The sequence below is a fragment of the Lingula anatina genome, chromosome 3 (genome assembly GCF_051362555.1).
Source record: "Lingula anatina isolate TDL-2025a chromosome 3, LinAna3.0, whole genome shotgun sequence".
Taxonomy (NCBI): domain Eukaryota; kingdom Metazoa; phylum Brachiopoda; class Lingulata; order Lingulida; family Lingulidae; genus Lingula; species Lingula anatina.
The window spans coordinates 32,080,071-32,094,490 of record NC_141769.1 but is presented as its reverse complement, the minus strand read 5'-3'; the positions used below and the strand labels follow the sequence as shown (position 1 = coordinate 32,094,490).

Below are 14,420 nucleotides of genomic sequence, written 5' to 3'. Positions count from 1 at the left end.
ACACATGTATAAAAACAGAAGTTTGTGGTACAACAGTTTAATTGTTTCAAATGTTACAAGCCTTAATAAAAGGTATTACAACAATAAGGTAACTATTATTAGCACCACCTGGGTGAATTTTATCTGGATCTGGATCCACCAAACTGTAATTATCAATATTAATCACCCTGAGAAATTAATAAGAGAAAATATGGTGTGGAAACCGTGTTGGTTTTGTTCAACTGTCGTCACGTGCTTGAATTGTATATTCCGATGTGTTTAGTAGTTGAAACTGCCATTTCTAAAATGTAACTTCAACTAGTGATTTAATAGCCATTTTCAATTTTTGGGAACTGGCTGACTGTCGGTGATCACGTGATCGGCGTCCTCCACGTGACCACAGGTATGCTGGGGCGTCTCCGCTCTCCTCTGTCTCAAAGCGGCCTTTATCTTGTCCTCTGTATCTTTAATGAGTTTTTTCAGTTCACCAGTGAGCAGACTGGCCCCTGTGCTATTGTGATTGCGGTGAAATTTCCCCTCAGAATTTTTCACGACGCACTGCATCTGCTCAGCAGAGACGCTGCTCTCTAAAAAGGCTAGTACCGAGGACAGTGCTGCGCCCAGGTTCTTCTTTAAAGCTTCATACCTGGAATTGAGAAAGTTTGTAAAATGTTGATCCTTTTCGCCCGTGATTGAGAGTAGCATTGTCATTAAAACAGATAAATCATACGAAATCAATCACTTCTGAAAACTAACTAATATTTTACTCAAAGACCTGTAGGTATTTTTTTCCAAACAAGCTCAGCAGAGTTTGCGTAGGCCTTTGGTGTCAAACTCTCTCAGATGTGTCCTTTCTCAACTAAAGCAATAAAAACTTGAGTATTTAGATGAAGTGTACATAGTCACCTACCTCAGCACAAACATGGGGACCTTCGCTTGCCTAATCCACCCCATGACAGCCCCGTCGCAAAATACAGACACGTAGCGGCGAACAAACTTTTCAAATGCTGAAATAAAGTGAAAGTGAAACTAGAAATACGAATCCATGTTACGTTTCTTTCAAACAGAGCTACTTACTAGACCTATTTCTAGTCAATCAAACTTTTGCACATCTTACAAGCTTAAGTAAAAGAATTTTGGATTTAAAGATCATCTTAATACCAGTATGTTCTCAACATAACACCGTGTTTGTGACGTTTACACTGCATTTAAGAGTATTACCAAATCATTGGTAAACATGCACATTTGCTCAAATTGGCAAAAAATAGTAATAAATTACGTTTGCTCCGAGCATAATTGAAAACCACACATAGAGCACACTATTAGAATATTCGTCATTTTAATGGGTGGAGAAGCTGGGGTCAGCATTGGTATAAAGGAAACACCAAAATGTTCTAGTTGGATATTTTTCGCCAATGAATAATAACTTAAAATCATTTAGTGTGACCTAGTGGCAAAGACTTTAAGCTAAGGTAAAACTCCGATACCATTTCTCTCTTCAGCAGAATAGGGGCCTATGATTAAAAAAATAATAAAGAAAAGATAGAAAGAAGACGCTGTATTCTAGTACCTTTCGGTTGAACGTCATTGGAGACAAAGCCTGTATGTGAGCCGGATTGTCTGTTCCACTCGCTGATCACTGCGTCCTCCAACCGGCGCATCAAGAGGACCACCTTCTCTACCTTACCCCTCCCCAGCCGAGCCGCAGTCTGGCGGTAAGGATAATGTGACTTGATTGCAATAACCCGTGGGTCCACGCGGCCCTCACCCAGGAACCCCTTCTCGCGCAACGTGACGTCATTGTAAACGCTTCCTGTGAAAGTACCTGAAATACAACAACGGTTAAATTAATTTTAATTTCCGGTGAGGGATGTTTATATATATATATATATATATATATATATATATATATATATATATATATATATATATATATATATATATATATATATATATATATTTTTTTTTTTTTTTTTTTACTTTAGCGATCAATAAACAACAACACGAGTAGCACAGGTCTTTTTTACACTCAAAATGTTAAGAAATAAGAAATTTAACAAGATAATGGCATTATTAGAAAATTAAGTTTTAGGGAGTGTTTATGTACCCTCTACCATGGCCACAGACTGACTTTTCACAGGATATTCACAAATATGTCTTTAGATAAATAGACGGTCATTTTACTATCTCTGGTTTTTCCCAGTTTTCCCTATATAATCGGCCTACCTGGTAGAGGGTAGTGTTTAAGTATGTTTAAAATAACAGTTCAATCGTTTACAGTATTTTAAAACTTATAAAGCATGTCCTTAAGCTGTACATTTCTCGCTGAAATATTGATAGAAATAGCAATATGTAGAGTGTATCATTTTAGATAATAATAATAATAATAACAAAAATAATAAATTATTTTAAGGCGTATTCGTAAAAACCTCAACGTGTCTCACAAAATATCTAAAATTACTGAAGAAAGGCTAAAATTATTGAGGAAACGCTGACAATGAGACAAGAAAGCTCACCTGATGCTTCTTGAAGAAGATGGCGGACCCAGGTGTTGCCTGCTCCTGGAAAACTCTGGAGGATAGTCAGCGGGAGGTTGTGATCGGTGAAATGAACGCAGCTGCAGGCGCCCTCTGTTAACTGTCTGGAGCGTCCCGTGCACCTGGTGACAAGCGACACTTCCACGATATCCGGGCTCATCCCCACTGGGCCCGGCCTCTGTATATTGACCCACGGTCTGACGGTCACGTGACTCCCCGGAGGACGAATTTCGGCCGTTTTCGGCTTGTTTCGCTGTCCATATTCGACCGCTGTGTGACTCCCTGCGTTCATCACTCTAGCATGACCCCGGTTGTTGCTGGGATGGTTTGCTGTTTCGAGAGGCAAGCTAGACGCATAACACAAATGTTTCATTGATGTTAGGGCACATATAATCTAAAGGCAGGGGGTGGTAGATACAGGTATACAAGTAGTAGATATGGCAGCATTTGCAATTCTAATTAGTTGTCTGTTATAGGAAAGGTACAAGATAAGAAAATTTTGATAACTGACAAAACAAAACTCACACTTGAAAATTCTTGATAAATCTGTAAATGCCCCAAATTTTATCAAGTTATTGCAATAACAAGACGCTATTAAACCAAGACTACCTCACCTGTATTTATCCTGAAACATTAAACTAAGCATGTTCAAGTTGAACGTGACTACGACGGACCCGGCGATGAGAAAGAACACAGCGGCCTTGTGAGAGGACTTCATCCCTGGTTACTATGGTTTCTGTTACTACGGTTCCGGCTACTTAAGTTCCTGATGCTATGGCTCCTGTTACTATGGTTCCGGTTACTATGGTTATTGGATGCAAGTGCGACACCCCCGGGTTTTTTAACCGAAAGAGTTAAAAATTGTAGCTCGTATAACGCGATGTAAACAAAAGGTAATATTGTGTGAAGAGAGTGGCACTAACTTCGGCACATCTTTTGTTTCCCGTTCCCTTGTCACAGACTACGACATTGCTTTAACCTCGAATGAATTAAACTTTTTGATTGTCTAAACTGTAACCAAGAGAATGCAAGACAGAATGCAGGTAAAGCCGTCCAGTGTACTATATTTCCAAAAAGTGGATGCAATTCACATCTTAGTAGATGACTATTCGTGATAAACCTCGTCTCAAGTTGAACACACGTATAACCGCCCTGTGACACGCAACCCGGCGTCTTAATGACAATAGTCTACTGTCTCTATCAGAGTTATTACGATGCGCATGACAAATACATAGCTTAAACTTGGTATATCAAACAAAATGACTGGAATATGGAAGACTAAGTGGAGATACGACAAGGTTCTTTCTCAGTCGAATAGAAAATATTTGTTTACATTGTTTATATCGGCTGTCAAATTTCAGAGATATAGAATTAGCGTTTATTGAAAGTAATATATAACGAACTGGAATTACGAGGGATGTGAAAGTAAGCTTCTTTATTACTTTAACAGCATCAATAATCGCTTGGCTGTTACATATAAATAGATACTGCAAAATTTTAGTGTTCATTTTTTTTTTCAATTTTGCCTATATAGCACAAATCCTCGATTTTGTCAAAAGAGCAGCCACGAATCAGCAAAAGAACATTTTAAATAACCGTAATACATTTTATACATTGCCACTGTCTATCAATAATTATTTTTCATTTGCGGCAATTCTCTTACCACGTTGTCAAAGCACCTGATGAAGGTCGGCAGTCTCCAAAACTACTTTCACGTTTATCACTTCATGGGTTCCCATCTCCCATGTGTGAGTTCATCAAGTGGTGCCCTGTTTAATGATGTAATGATTCATATCTCATCTTGTATAATAAACGTGTAATAATGTAATTAAGTACATTGAGATACCAGTAAAGGTCTACCTAGGCATAGAGATAAGGTTTGCAGTCATTCTGGGGAGGAAAATTTGAGATAAAGAAGATGCCGAATAAAGTTGGGGAAAGAAAATAAACGGACTCCAGTTGATGTTTTAATCAAGAAGATTTCGCTTAGATCCTAGGGAAAAGATTTACCTCAGAGCTTAGTGTAAAGAGCAACACCATCTTCTACAAAGTATTTTGGTAGTGCGCAGTTGTAGGAGCAATGCCCTGTATTCACTTCCTCTCTCTCTCTCTCTCTCTCTCTCTCTGACAGTTTTCACAACGTAATGTATTTTTGGTTTGCCACAGCAGCATCTCTTTTCAGTGAAAGCTCCAGCAACATCATACGATCACGGTCAGTCGTATATGTAAATACCCTTTATTGTCCCGTCAAAGCTCCGATGTCGTTACTCAACTGGAAGTTCAATAACGGCGTTACTCGAGTACGGCCTTGGTCCGGTCGCCTTTCTGCGCCAGTTCTGATTTTCTTCATGCACCAGGCGCTTATTCAAAGCTCTGATTTCGTCTTGCACGGGCCGTGGACACACCTGTACTTCTGTCCACAGTGTCTGTCTATAATCTCAGGGGTAGAGCACACCCGACCTCCGTTCATGGCCTCGACAGCAAGGTCCTGCAAGTAGTCCCTGTAGCTCATGTCCTTGTTGCAGTCGACCGGGGAACCTCCGAAATATCCGCAATCCAGGGAACCTGATATCCCCTTGCAGCCGTAGAGTCTGATACCGCGCGCCAGTCTTTCACGAGAGTTGGGACCTGGCTTGACTTCAATCCATTTACAGGTGACTCCGGCCGCAGTGACCTCACCCTAGAGTGAAACAACAGCGGTTATTACATAACAGGCCCGTAGCCAGCAATTCCGAAAGAGGGGTTCTTTTTCTGAAAATGTGGACCTTTTGTCATGAAACTTTTAACTTTTGTTAAAAACTTTACCTAGATCAAATTAACCCAGAGTGGACCTTTTCTCAGCAAAAAGGGGGGTTCTTTCGAACCCCCTCCCCCCTGGCTACGGGCCTGTATAATGATAGCGGTAACATAGTAATACATAACATGTAATGTATCGATTACATATTATATTACAGTGTGGAAGGTCATAAAAATGTATGCGCCAATACAGGAATAATTTGAATTGAAATACTCTTTAGCAATCGTTCGATTAAATTCAGAAGACACCTTAGCTACCTGTTACGAACAATTCACAAAAAAAAAAAAATAAATAAATAAATAAATAAATACGGTACATGTATTTCACAGTTAACAAGATAGGCTTATCTTTAAGGGACCATCTCAGAAGTACACATTGTTTCCGCAAATTAAATTATGACAATATGCCGTAGAATATAATGTAAAATATGAATTACTTCATTAATTACCTCGAAATACGATCAGCTTAGTCGTGAAAACAAGCGTGACCTGGCTAAGAATCGATATTTACGTGTAATTCGTGAAGAACCTCTCTAATTACAAAGCCGGTGTTAAGCCTGTTGTTTTCCGGTGTTTTTGCCTTATAGGAAATCAATTGCATCAAAATTTATGAGGTAAACTGCCAGCAATGGATCGTTCATCAAGCCTCATACCGCAGGAAAAGAAACTTCAGACAAAAGGGCAATGTTTACCCCCATGTTCTATGCTAAGTGAGATTTAACATTTCCCGCATATTATTGGGCACATTCTTACCGTTTCTGTCGAGAAGCTGAATTCTTTAGTTTTAGTGGATTCTGCCGCGGTAAAAGTAACGAATGCCATCAAGGTGACAAAAGACAACAACATCCTATGTTCTGAAAGTATGGCTGGGTGGGTTAGGTATTTTGCGTAGAGTTTAAGAAGTCCGTTGGATCGGGAAAGAACAGGATTACTCTTCGCCTTAAACGACCCACATTTAAAGTCTGGCTCTTCCAGTTACGTGCACACGAAGATGAGTTAGCCGGCTGGGACCTGAACCCATTGTCCGATTCTTTTTAGTTTTCTTAGTTGCATTCTTCTGTCCCCGTGAGAAAGAAGATGATGGCCGAGTGAGACTCCCTCCTCCTGTTCCGACAACCCGTAGACATTATGCACGTTCTAAACAAGTTAGCCTCAGCATGCTCTGAATAAAGATCTTAACTCGTCCAAACTTTATGTCTCGCAAGGGTATCTTGCCTGGTTGTCAATATGGAGAAGTAATCGTGACCGTTTGCGTAAAATTAATCGATGACAAATTTTCCTCGTCTTCTAAAAATGTCGCTTGGCAGTTCAGCTCCATGCATGTTCCACAATAGCGTCAGATATCGATTACCATACGTCAGTTTAAAAAGGAAATCAACAACTAGCTACCTGATAAAATTGACAAAATAACGAACGTCTACTTAATCAGAAATGTTACCATGTTCGTTAACGTTTGAAATCTTGATCTCATTGACACGCATCTATAAAGATCAACTTTTATGGCTAAAAAGTACCCACGCTTTGGGCTTGTGTGTCGCCTTCAGGGACCAAACTTTTTTTCCTATTTTGTCCCCTGAAGAAGGCACTCGAGCCGAAAGCTCGGGTACTTCTTATCCATCATGGCTGATATTTATAGATTCCAATGTAATTAAATTTTCTCTTATACAAGATCAACGCGCTGATTATGATGAATCCTCAAACCTTGATCTGTAAATGTTGAGAAGTATTTCATGTTTACTAGTCTGGCATTTATGCACTGTTCAGACGGCAATATTGTAACATGCAGCGATCTCTGACGTGATTGGCGTTTTACCAACGGGCGGGAACTGTTGGGGGGGGGGGGGGGGGGTATCGAGATCGAGGGGGATTCTTCTACTTCACTTCACATTGTTGTGTCAACTGTTAAATCTTTATTAAAAAGTCACTACAAGAAGTTGACAGTTGATATCCCAACTCATTAATAAGCACAGCACAAAGCTCATGTTTACTTTTTCATCAATCCTGATGAGTAACTGCACGGTAAAACAGCTAGTGACATCCTCTTTAAATATTGTCATTATTAACCCACTCAATGATTTTTTCAGTTTTTGTGCATATAAATAAATGAAAACGGAGGAAAGTTTTGCTTTTTCGGCAGCATTGTGTCCTCGCTTGTTTGAAACTTTTCTACTGCAGTCCACGTATGTGTATAAATAAGAAATTCAATTAAACCCTCTGTGGATCAATCGGCTGGTTCAAAAGTGTAATGTTTGACGACAGGAGCATCTTCAGGGCTTCCCCCCCTATCTAGCCACAGATTGCCTGGGTACTGCTTCGGCAACTGAAATGAACAGCATTCTCTTCACATTCTGGTTTATGCAACCTTACTTAAAACAATTATCGAACATTTTTCATACTTCAACTTTTCTAATTAAAAAAAAAAAGGCAGCACAAAAAAAAGCCTTTAATTTACACTTCGTCAAATTTCTGGCCTACTCACTTACACTGAATTTGTACAGCACAGAAAGTAAACAAAAAAAAAAAAAAAAAAAAAAAAAGAAAAAGAAAAAAACACCTGTGCAAATACATAATAAAAAAATGTACTCAACAAAACAATGAGGTATTTCTTTCAGTTATACTGTTTCAAACTGTTTTAGATGCATTTGGTCTGGTTTAGTGGCAATACTTCGACACATCTACCAGCTTAATGTGCATCTTTAAGGCATCTGATATTTTCAAAACATTCTTCAGCAATATCATTACATGAAGCATTTTGCCCCTTTCACTCACCCGTGTGTCGTCCCCAGTGGGATACAAGTACGCAAATGCAAATATGACACCAACCAATGTCCCATAAGACTTAAAATTTTCCCATCTGAAAATAACAATGAAATGCCCTTGTAAATTCAAAATATAAATACACAATATCTGAATATACCCTCTTACAATTTTTTTAATTTTTATTTTGGGGATTAATGGTATTAAAAAAATAGCCCTAAACAAGGCTGTCAGCACTGTAGGATGCCACTCGAGACTGGAAAACATAGAGAAATCAGCCCAAGGTGGGATTAAATTTTCATCAATAAGGGTGAAACATTATGAGCAAGGAATGTCACCTTAGTAATCAGAACAAAAGTGACACACAGAATATATGGTTGGCTTGTTTTGTTGTCCAAGAGCCTGTAATGGTCAGAATTTCATAGAAAACCTCCACAAAAATATTAATAACCGTGGATAAATGGCGTCTGCCCATATTTATTGTCACAGCTCAATTGCTAGTATTCCATTATTTCGCTCTCACGCCTTCTCTCTCCCAATATACCGCAAAACCATGCCTGATTTTATGACCAAGGGCTCTAGGTTTTCCAGATGTAAATAAAATAAATGAGAAGGTGGGAAATGCTTACTTAATTGCTTCTTAAGTCAACAAAATACACTGATTTGCACCCTACTTACACTCCGAATCCTCCATATCGATAACCATCAAGTGTATCTGCTCCTAACCAATCTGAATCAACGTGTATCTGAATATTAAAGAAGTGAACAGTAAGAACCAAACAATTCACCAAAACCACCACAGCAGTACTATTTTAATGAAATCAACAGGGGAGGCGACATACATTTTCTTTACTTAACAAATGGATATTGGTATATGTGTATTTTTTCTCTTATATATAAATAATGTTTCTGTTACGTTGTATTAAAATTCCATCCCTTCTTATGAACGTCCAGTTCTTTCCCTTCCTTAACATTACCATCACCCCAAGACACAGCCCCGAAAAGATTTCCTCTTCAAATCATGTGTAAATGCCACCTTTTACTCACTGCATCGCCATAATTTTCCTTCACATCTGAAAAGTCCCAAGCAGGGTTTTCACTTCTCTGCACATTTGGAACTTTGGGGAACATTGGGTAATCCCCTTGAGCTCCCGTGGGATCACACTGATAGTCTTCTGGTGGCATCCCATACTTGTTAGCAGCAGCTATTCTCTCTTCTTCAGTACGAGGTGCAGTTCCAGGGGCGTAGGGGATCTTCACTAGATTAAAAAATTTAAAGTGTAATTTCTGTTTGCCTGTCCTCTCCACCCCATTGCCTCTCTCTTAGGCCATTCCATTTTTTTTTTTTGAAAGACATTTGATACCTTGAATGAATTTTTTTAAGTAAAAAGTTGGGAGGCCCATTTTCTAAATGTTCTTCAATATGACAGTTATATTGAGGAAAAGATGATGATAAAAAAAAATCACAGTTAAGGAAATAAGGTAATAGTTAGTGAATGTTTGGGAAGGATGTGAAATGGACGTGGAATTTTAACTTTCAACTTTAACACCAAAACTTAGCTCTCTCTGTGATTATATCTTTAAAATCAAATTAAATATGAATATTTGATTTTAGCACTTTCTACACACACACACACACACACACACACACACACACACACAAAAAAAAAAAAAAAAAAAGTTTTTGAAAAAAAATTATTTTGAAAATTTTGCAGGAAGGACGTATCTGGAATTTGATTTGTCAATTGCTAAATAAATGTAAAACAAAGTTTAAAAATAATTTATGATATATTTATTTGAGTTTGATGAATGATATTGAAAGTAAAGATGTCCTTCTATGATCATATATTTTACCATCAAACATTTTCCTATTTTGACAATGTGGATATGAGGTCCCATCTGATCTTATCATCTTTCAAAAGCATTGTAACATTTCAGAGAAACCCTAGCCAAATACATTCATTAAACTAATAAAATATAATTTACAAGATTATAATATCAAAATTATTCATTCAAAGAAAGGGTTTTTAAGTAAAAAAAGATTCTGTATATAATATCTCTGCATTTTAAGTTCTAGATTATCTAGAACGACATAAGGGTTTAGGTGTCACAAGAAAAGGGATGACTTAAAAAAACAAAATATACCACTTGGTAATTTAAATTGCAGATCCAACTGCACAAATCAGTATGATTTGTTTATCATGGGTCATTCGCCATGTTGGCGAGTGGCTCTTCTTGGCAATATGGAAAAATAAACAGCTCTGAGCTGCATTCACTAGTCACGGGAATAGAGTGCTTCACAGACCATGCAAATAATATGAATGTTTCACGCATCTGGCTTTCAAGAATAACAAAAATACCCAATGTGACATTCACATATTACCTGTAAAATGGACATGGTATAAGCAAGCTGCCTGTAAAATGGACATGGTATACGCAAGCTGGATGAAGAAATATGAAATCTTATCTTTATTTGCACTGTTAAAAAAAAAAAAAAAAAAATTGCCAACAGAGACTGCATAAAACTGGAACATCGTAGCGACTAAATCATGCTAGTGCATTAATTAATTACTGCTTATGTAGAAAATTTGTGTATTTGGTTTTGTTTTTCTATTGTAATAAAAGAAGGAATTGGTGCACAAATCCTAATATCAGGATACTTGAGTACAGAGTTGACTTTAAAAAGCCTATATTTGCATTTTATTTTCAAATCTCTCACTTCAGGGTATTATTATTATTATTATTATCATTACTAAATAATTTATTATTTATTATAACTTTTAAGAGCTCAGTCAGTATTGAAATTTCTGAGATATATTTTGTACATGAATGTATGTAAATTAGCTGAATAAAATTGTTTTTCATGTTTTACAGCTTGTGGGTATATGCTTCTTCACTGACAAATATGAACAGGAATATTATAAATACAGTAGTACTAGTAAGTGTCAAAATTATCCTGGAATAAAAAGAACGATTTTCAATATTAAGAAATTTAAAACGAAATTTACAAAAATGTTACATTCCGTAGCGCTGTCACAACCTATCTTAAGAATTTCATTTTTTTATGCAGTATGATACTTAACTTATCTTGAAAGAAAACATACTTTATAGATTAAGAAATTAAAACCAAATTCACGAAGCTGTGGCGCTGCTACAATCTATGTTACTGCACACAAGGTTTAGACAATCCACAACTTACCTGGTTTAAAACCTCCTTTAATTACTGTTTTAAGCATAGAAACAGCATATGGAGTCGTTGTCCGAATATTTCGTGTGCTGACAAACGAACATGATACTGGCTGTCCATGTCGGACAGCCGAAAGTAACCTGGACGCCATTTTCTTACACCATCACAATCTTCCGAAGAGTCGATTTTTCTTTGCGCTGATTGGTTATTTATGACTCGTGACTCAGGGTGTTGAATCTAAAATGTGTTAGAGGCGACAGGTGTGTTATCCAGTCGTATGAAAATGCACTTGTCGCCGATGGCACTGGGTCTGTGCATTTTGCCAAAACCTGCGTGTCCCTGCGTCGCCAGAGCCAAAGCTGGAGCAAGACCCGCACACAGAATACCACAAAGGCATATATATATATATATATATATATATATATATATATATATATATATATATATATATATATATATATATAAGCCTACTGAGTACGCAAATAAAACCTACCACTAAGGCTTTTTTACACTTATTTTTATACCTCTGTGCACAAAAGAAAAAGGTAGGCCTATACAGTACAACCGTTAATTCATATGCACATGTGTACCTGTACATGTATTTCAAAATATGTTTTATTTACACTTTGAGACAATACCACAGGCTACCTCACAGTATTCACGTGAAATGCTACATCATACATGTAGCATTAAGCCCATGCGTTTGTTTGTAAATTTTTTCATTAGGCCGATAGATGAACATTTGTCACTATTGGGATTAATTTTTTTTATAAAATTGACATTTTTACTTCGTAATATACCAGTAGTTAGCACCTATACGACTTTTACCCTTGGCACGAAAACACATAGATTAACATGCGTGTGTTTTGAACATCTAGCACAGCCTTAACTACGCCTCCTTCTCATCGTTATCGCTTGCGACACGCACCTCGTAGAATGCCGCGTAGTTTCGGAAAACAATTCCCCATTGTCAGGTTACGAGGCAATCTGCCAGGCAATAGTTTTATTCGACTATATGTAATTTTTGCTGTTGTTCCAGATAGGGACAAGTATTTCATAGCGTATACACGGTCGCTCTGAAGAGTCTAGATTTTCCACATGTCGCTGACTTGTGCTAGGAATTAAATCATTTTGATCAGTGCATCGCTCTGGGTGACTCAGTTCTGCGCGAAGTGGAATTCTTTTAAACGTGCGGTACATAATGGCCGTGTGGAACGGAGATATTTTCGCGATACGGTTGGTGTTCGTCCTGTGCTGTATTTGTTTATTGGCCCGGGACGTCACGGCCAAGTGCGACCTGTCTAACTGTATTGAACCGAGGTGTCTGTGCCCCAGCAACGTCCCACCAGGGCAGTTACAGCCACCTCAAGTTCCACAGGTAGTTTACTTCACCTTCCTGGGGACCATGGACGAAAGTAAGTACAAACACATTGAGGATATTTTCTCAGAGGACTTGAAGAATCCAAACTACTGCCCGGTAGCTGCCACTTTCTTCATTGGAGACTTTGACACCGTGGCGAGCCCCGTTCGTAAAACCAATTATACTTATGTGAAGAAGTTGTACGAGATGGGACATGAGGTTGGCACCACGGGGACTAACATTCAGTATCCCGTTACGTGGTGGCACAGGGCGGCCTCCGCAGACTACGTCAATGAAGTAGTGTTCCAGAAAATACGGATTGCGACAGACGCGGAGATAAACGGGGACGACATCCAGGGATTTCGCGTGCCATTCTTAAACAATGGCGGAGACGCACAGTTTGGAATGCTGCACGATTATAACTTCACGTACGACTCCTCGTTGGTAAACGGGCCTTATACACTGCGGGACTACCAGGCAACGTCTCACAGCCCTCTTTATCCGTTCACTTTAGATGTTCCTCCAGACAAAAAGCTCTGTGACATCACCCCCGTCAATTGCCCAAGTCAGTCTTACCCTGGACTATGGGAAATACCATTGAATCGTATCTATGGCAATGACGGCCAAGCATGCGTGGCAGCGAGTGATTGCAATGTACGGGATACGTCAGACGTTTTTAATTTCCTCGTTAATAATTTCAATCGCAATTACCGCTCTAACAGAGCACCTCTTGGAATCTATCTGCAAACTGATTGGTTTCAAGAAAAGCCTTTCACACTCGAAGGGGTCAAGCGCTTTATTCGGCACGTCGCCAGTAAGAGAGACGCATGGGTTATTACCGTGTCCCAGTTGATTGATTGGATGAAGTCCCCAATGTCGCCGTCACGTGCAATCACTTTCGGCGCGTGGAGAAACTCAAAGCTGCCATGTAGCCGGCCGCAAACATATAATTCACCAAATACTAATTATGTGGATCGCATGGGTCACAGGAGTTACGCGACTTTTATCACGAAAAACAGCGTGTTAATGGCGACGTCTTTTTTCTTAGCATTGGGCTCACAGTTCTTTATTGCACCTTAAAATTCTTGAAAAAATAAAAAAAAAGACATTACTAAATTAAGATTTTTCCTCACTGCAAAGTAGGCCTGTAATTATACATGAAGTGATCGTTCTTATTCCTTTAATTAATTAAACTGAGACGCGTTTTCAAATGAACAGAGAGTTTGTTTGTTTGTTCACTAGTTTATTACATCCAGAGCGGGTTTTCCAGTTATACTTTTCAGGGCCGTAGCCTCCGGGGGGGGCAGGGGGGGGGGGGGGGCAGCTGCCCCCCCCCCCCCGGGATTTGAGGTGCAAAAAAAATAATCGCAAAGGTAAAAAAAAATTGCAAAGTTGGTATCAATTCTGCGAGAAAATGCACTCATGGCCACAAGACAATCATTCAACAATCTGTTTACAAAGGTGTACTGTTTTTAGCCAACTCAGTTCATGCCAAAAAAGTCTAATTGGCGTGTTGTGTTGAAAAAATGACTGTACTTATGGCAAAATGAACCCACAATTTCTGACTTCTGATTGAGCAATAAATAACATGCAGTTAATATGCACCAGAATGCAGTATTATACATACAGTTTTTAAAATTTTCCCCCTCCCCCTCGGGGGCTTTGCCCCCTCGTGTCCGCTTACTGACCCCCCTAGCATTTTGCTCAGGCTACGGCCCTGCTTTTGATATACATTTCTTTTTAATCTGATATATATATATCAGTTTCCGAAGGAAAAAATGCTTTTCAGTTGTCCTTCATAAGT

The 14,420-nt window shown here is 38.6% G+C and overlaps 3 protein-coding genes across 3 annotated transcripts; 1 reads left to right on the top strand and 2 right to left on the bottom strand.

Moving 5' to 3' along the window:
- Positions 1-21: 21 nt before the first annotated feature.
- LOC106161731 (sialate:O-sulfotransferase 1) lies at positions 22-6,781 on the bottom strand. Its single transcript, XM_013538757.2, has 6 exons — positions 6,066-6,781; positions 3,131-5,196; positions 2,496-2,863; positions 1,550-1,804; positions 890-986; positions 22-625 (listed from the first exon to the last, which is right to left on the bottom strand). The coding sequence occupies exons 2-6, from the start codon at positions 3,232-3,234 to the stop codon at positions 319-321; spliced, it is 1,131 nt and encodes a 376-aa protein (XP_013394211.2). The 5' UTR covers positions 3,235-5,196; positions 6,066-6,781; the 3' UTR covers positions 22-318.
- Positions 6,782-7,199: 418 nt separating this feature from the next.
- Positions 7,200-11,459, bottom strand: LOC106161732 (NADH dehydrogenase [ubiquinone] 1 beta subcomplex subunit 8, mitochondrial). Its single transcript, XM_087008349.1, has 5 exons — positions 11,269-11,459; positions 9,117-9,328; positions 8,748-8,815; positions 8,082-8,166; positions 7,200-7,632 (listed from the first exon to the last, which is right to left on the bottom strand). Exons 1-5 carry the CDS (start codon positions 11,405-11,407, stop codon positions 7,534-7,536), a joined length of 603 nt encoding a protein of 200 aa, XP_086864475.1. The 5' UTR covers positions 11,408-11,459; the 3' UTR covers positions 7,200-7,533.
- Positions 11,460-12,177: 718 nt separating this feature from the next.
- LOC106161710 (chitin deacetylase 7) lies at positions 12,178-13,833 on the top strand. Its single transcript, XM_013538728.2, has one exon. It carries the CDS (start codon positions 12,458-12,460, stop codon positions 13,694-13,696), a length of 1,239 nt encoding a protein of 412 aa, XP_013394182.2. The 5' UTR covers positions 12,178-12,457; the 3' UTR covers positions 13,697-13,833.
- Positions 13,834-14,420: the final 587 nt, after the last annotated feature.